Consider the following 6,000-nt stretch of genomic DNA (forward strand, 5'->3'; position numbering starts at 1 on the left):
AAAATTCAATAAAATGTATGCAACTCAATCTACAACATTACAAATTTTATGTAGAGGTAAAATGGAGGAAGTTAAGTTGAAGAATTATGAAACGGTGGAAGAGTTTTTCATAGAATTTGGAAAGGCAGTGAACGAATTCAAATCAGCAGGAGGAATGATAGACGAAGCAGAAAAGCTGAGGTATCTGTTGAAAGCTTTGCCATCAAACTATAGTTATATTGGTGACTTCATTGATGTGATACCTGAAAGCCAACGAACAGTTGATTATGTGAGGTCGAAAATCAAGGAAAAGAACATGAATAGGAATCAAAATGACAGAAGAACTAATGTAAGTACAGGTTTGGGTGAGTCAATTATTCAACCAAGAAGTAAAAAAGTGCAATGACAATAGTGAGAAGTCAGGTGAGATTAATTGGTTGTTAGATAGTGGTTGTTCTGATCACATTGTGAAAGACTGTAATGTGTTTGATGAGTTTGTAATGTTGAAAAATCCTGTAGAAGTAGAATTACCCGATGGGAAAATTTTGAAAGCTACAAAACTTGGAAATGTTAAGACGTATTTTAAAGTGTATAATAATGAAAAAGAAATTGTTATCAAAAATGTCTATTATGTAAAAGGTATTAAACAGAACATATTAAGTTTCTCAAGAATCACTAAGAACAATTGTACAATATTAGCAAAAGATAACCATGCGAAAATTTTTGATCAAAATAGAGAACTACTAGCCGTAGCGTATAAAACGGATAATCTATATCGGATGAAAAGTTTTATCACAACAAACGAAAATAAAATTTATACGAATGTAACAAAATTAACCGAAAAAGAAAAATGGCATAGAGCATTAGGTCACGTAAATTTTCACTATTTAAGTAAATTGGTAAGAGATAAATTGTTGGTAGGTTTGCCAGATAAAATTGAAAACACAGAAATGAAATGTGCAAATTGCATTCAAAGTAAGATGACAAATGAACCGTTTCAAAATGCGAGAACAAAAACAACGGAAATTTTAGAGTTGATACACACAGATTTAAATGGCCCGCATAACACAATCGGGTACGGTGGTGAGAAATATTTTTTGACATTCATAGATGACTATAGTAAATGTGCTAGGATTTATAGTATTGAAAGTAAAGCAGAAACTGCAGGCTGTTTCATTGACTATGTAAACTTGGTAGAAAATCAATTTAATAAGAAGGTAAAGAAGTTACAATGTGATAATGGTAGAGAGTATATGAACAAAGAAATTTTCAATTTTATTAAATATAAAGGAATACAACTAGTGCCATGTCCACCTTATGTACATGAGCTGAATGGTGTAGCTGAGAGATACAACAGGTCTGCTATGGACATTGGTAGATGTTTAATGAGAGAAGCTAGAATACATAGGAAATATTGGTCTGAAGTAATGAAGACAGTAGCATATTTAAAAAATCGTACTACAGTGAAAACTCGATAAATGTCGCTACTCCGGGTCCGGTCAGCAACACTTACGGAATAGGAGAATCGTCTTTCGAATTTGATTGTAGTTTGCCGACACCTCGAACGTAGAAAGAGTCAGTAGCTAAAGAAGAAAGAGGGACTATTTATCGCCCCAGTTTAAATATCCGCGTCAGTGTGATCACACTACTGCGCAGAAGAAAGTTTTTTATTTTTTACTTTTTGTTAATAAAAATTTCACTATCATGTGGGGGAGATTTTTCTGATTAAAATGAGGCTAAACACAATATAAATCGGTCAATATTTGGTAGCATAATATTGAATTAAATATTGTACTTGCGAGTCTTTCTCTCTTTATTTATCCTTCTTGTGCTGTCCTTTTCTATGTTCGGAAACATCAAAGGACGACGGATCGAGGTGCTGGCCACATTTATCGAACGGGAGGTACAGTGAAAACTCGATAAATGTCTTCAAGAGCTGTTCCATAAATGATACATTTTTATCCCCACCACTAGGGGGATCCCCCTTGAACCAGTGAGGCGAAGTGTAACCGGAGACGTAGCGGCTTTCTTTAAAAATCTTTATTGCCTTCGTCAACTTAGTTTAAATGTCCCTGTCAGTGTGACCACACTACTGTACAAGAAGAAAGTTTTTTATTTTTTACTTTTTTTTAATAAAAATTTTACTATCATGTAGGGAAGATTTTTCTAATTAAAATGAGACTAAACACGATATAAATCGGCCAATATTTGTTACCATAATATTGAATTAAATATTGTGTACTCGTATCTTCGCAAGGTCAGTGGATTGGTACATTTATCGAACAGTGGTAGCTAACGAAACCCCCTATTTCATAAGTGTTGCAGTTTTTGATCACTTACGAAACGGTGGAACCGTTCCGTTTGAAAATAGCTACCTCCCGTTCGATAAATGTAGCCAGCACCTCGATGCGTCGTTCTTTGATATTTCCGAACATAGAAAAGGACAGCACAAGAAGGATAAATAAAGAGAGAAAGACTCGCAAGTACAATATTTAATTCAATATTATGCTACCAAATATTGACCGATTTATATCGTGTTTAGCCTCATTTTAATCAGAGAAATCTCCCCAACATGATAGTGAAATTTTTATTAACAAAAAGTAAAAAATAAAAAACTTTCTTCTGTGCAGTACTGTGGTCACACTGACGCGGATATTTAAACTGGGGCGATAAATCCGAGTTTCAGTCCCTCTTTCTTCTTTAGCTACTGACTCTTTCTACGTTCGAAGCGTCGGCAAACTACAATCAAATTCGAAAGACGATTCTCCTATTCCGTAAGTGTTGCTGACCGGACCCGGAGTAGCGACATTTATCGAGTTTTCACTGTAGCTATTTTCAAATGGAACGCTTCCACCGTTTCGTAAGTGTTAAAAAACTGCAACACTTATGAGACAGGAGGTTTCGTTAGCTACCGCTGTTCGATAAATGTACTAATCCACTGATCTTGCGAAGATACGAGTACGTACATGTTTGGAGGTGCCATTAAATACCTTTCCCTAACTCCACTAAGCATTTCACTCGAAATTGAACACGTTTTGGCACACAATTTCAGATTTTGTGAAAACTGAAATATTTTCAGAAATGTAATGTGTAACGGTTAACTCGCACATACAACAGAAAGTTTTGGTGTAGAAATTACTAGCAGGGTTTATGGTACACAGGTCAGCGAAATTATTTTGGAAAACCGTATGTCGCCTAGCGAACTCTCTTTACAAGGATTATTGACGAAATTTTTCGACCTTCGGAAGCCCACCGTAGCAGCAATAAATTTCCAAGAAACCGTTACTTGCTAGAATTCTAATTTTTATTATCTCGTCACGCTTTGCCAAGGGTTTTAAAGTGTCATAATTTTATGTTTTCCGCATGTTGATTAAAATTCGGAACGACCCTTAGTTTTATTACGCGTTGTGGTCATTGGCAAAGCTGTTCGGAGTCCCTGCGTCGGCCACTCGAGAGGTGCAATCCGGGCCCGGCGAGCCTCTTGACTTTTATTACTCGCTTTCACTCTGCTAAACTTTTCCTACGCTAAGTATTTTCCAGTTTCGTTTTCCGTCTTTCTGTCCTGTCTCTTTTCCTCTTGCTTTTCTATTAGGGTAAGGCGGTGTATATATTGAAGGGACGTTTTAAGAAAGGTTCTCAGTCTTGTTAGAGACGCGATCCATTAAAGTTCTGTAGTTTTGTAGCTGTAGTAAAGAGTTCTGTTAAACACGCGTTCACGATCGGATTACAAAATGTCGACTAAGAAAGTGACGTTGAATATTCAACAACGCCTTCAAGTGTTGGAGGATTTAAAAACTTTTCCTGTTCGGATTGTTGCTGCGAAATATCAAATACATCCGCAAACAGTTCGGAGAATTAAAAGCAACGAAATTCGCATTCAACAATTTGCCGCGAAGGGTAAAAAGCAGCAAAAACGGCAACGAATAAAGAAAGCAATGTACCCTGATCTTGAAGGACAATTGTTCACGTGGTTCAGTGAAAGAACAGCTCTTGGCGATCGAATAAGCGATATGCTCATACGAGAGAAAGCTGTAGAATTACAGCAAAATAGTGCAACGCCCTCAAATTTTAAAGTGAGTATGTCATGGGTGACAAATTTTAAACGGCGCCATAACATATGTTTAGTGAATGTGTGTGGTGAAAAAGCCAGTGCTGATACAAATGCAGCAGAAATTTTTAAACAACACTTTCAGCAGTTTATAGAAGAGCAGGACATCAACATAGAAAATATTTATAACATGGACGAAAGTGGGCTGTTTTGGAAAGCGCTTCCAACGAAAAGTTTATCCACAGAAAAAAGTGTAGCCGGCTTCAAAGTGAAGAAAGACCGAATTACCATCGGTTTATGTGCCAATGTTACTGGAACCAATAAAATGAAGCCATTGGTAGTTCATAAGTACAAAAAGCCAAGAGCGTTGAAGCACTCACTGCACAGACTTCCAGTCTGCTACAAATCCCAAAAAAATGCTTGGGTAGACCGTACAATATTCCAAGATTGGGTTGAAAATCATTTTAAGCCCAGCGTCCGCGAATTTCAATTAAGGAAAAACATCACTGGGAAAGTGATACTATTAGTTGACAATTGCACAGCTCATCAACTCTCACCATCCGAGCACGATGGAGACTTCTTTTTGTTAAAATATCTTCCACCGAACACCACATCCCTCCTACAACCGATGGATCAAGGAGTGATTCTGAAAACGAAACGAATGTTTCAGAAAGAAATGTGCCGCTCAATTTTAACGTATGAGGGTGGGGTTAATGAATTTTATGCCCATTATAATATAAAAGACTGCATAGATATTTTGGTGCACGCATGGGCAGAAGTTACGCCGGAAAATATACGACATAGTTGGAATAAAATAATTCCAGCTCCTTCACATATTCAAAACTATTATACAAACGAGAGTGAAGAAGACGGTTTGGAAGATGTGATATCCGTGATCAGTGATGGGCGAATATCACAAGAAGAAGCAATTATTTTTCTGAATACGTGCCGTGCAGAAGAAGAAAAAGTTACACAAAGTGATGCAGACAGTGACAACGAAAGTGAGCAGCACAGTGACAATGAAAGTGAGAACAATGATAGTGAAAACGAACACAACATACAATCACCGAAAGAACAAATAAAATATAAGTTATTGTGTTTAAAATACCATTTAATGAGAGCTAACTGTTTAACAGCAGAAATAGACCAGCTTACGTCTTCATAGGAAAACTAAAATATATTAAGGTAAGGATGAAATTGCAATGTTTTTTATTCCTTATTTTTCATTCAATATTATGCTACCAAATATTGACCGATTTATATCGTGTTTAGCCTCATTTTAATCAGAAAAATCTCCCCCACATGATAGTGAAATTTTTATTAACAAAAAGTAAAAAATAAAAAACTTTCTTCTGTACAGTAGTGTGGTCACACTGACAGGGGGATTTAAACGAAGGTGACGAAGGCAATAAAGATATTCGAAGAAAGCCGCTACATCTCCGGTTACATTTCGCCTCACTGGTTCAAGGGGGATCCCCCTAGTGGTGGGGATAAAAATGTTACATTTACGGAACAGCTCTTGAAGACATTTATCGAGTTTTCACTGTATTGTAAATGCAGTGGAGAATAAAACTCCCTATGAAATATTCTTTGGGAAAAAGCCGAACGTCAAACATTTAAAGATTTATGGCAGTCGAGTATTCGTTAGAAGTCCAGAAGCATTAAGAAAAAGCAAGTGGGACAACAAAGCCGAATTAGGTGTATTAGTAGGCTATACTAATTGTTGGCGATTACTTTCTTTAAATAGGTTTGAAAAGAAGGAATAAAACACTTTCCTTATAAATACACAGTTTATTATAATGTTTCATTCACGTCTATGCACGCAGTGTATACGCGTACCAGTATGAAAATAGTATGAAGGGTGTTTGGAACTTTTGCGATGCACACTGACGGCCAGATACTTTCGGACTGCACGGTCGTCGCTTTTGTCCCTGCTAGGACCCCCGCCCCTTTTTCTGCTTAAGGAAAAAAAC

General features: G+C 36.7%; 1 protein-coding gene across 1 annotated transcript; it reads left to right on the forward strand.

The window, feature by feature from the left end:
- The first annotated feature begins 3,710 nt into the window (after window positions 1–3,710).
- On the forward strand, window positions 3,711–5,192 carry LOC122403960 (jerky protein homolog-like). Its single transcript, XM_043407786.1, has one exon. It carries the CDS (start codon window positions 3,711–3,713, stop codon window positions 5,190–5,192), a length of 1,482 nt encoding a protein of 493 aa, XP_043263721.1.
- Window positions 5,193–6,000: the final 808 nt, after the last annotated feature.

This window comes from Colletes gigas, unplaced genomic scaffold (assembly GCF_013123115.1).
Source record: "Colletes gigas isolate AHSC1104 unplaced genomic scaffold, ASM1312311v1 Colletes_gigas_Sc00086, whole genome shotgun sequence".
NCBI classification, from domain to species: domain Eukaryota; kingdom Metazoa; phylum Arthropoda; class Insecta; order Hymenoptera; family Colletidae; genus Colletes; species Colletes gigas.

Excerpts from the sequence above, each read along its gene's own strand:
- LOC122403960 (XM_043407786.1), top strand. The coding sequence starts at position 3,711 with ATGTCGACTAAGAAAGTGACGTTGAATATTCAACAACGCCTTCAAGTG.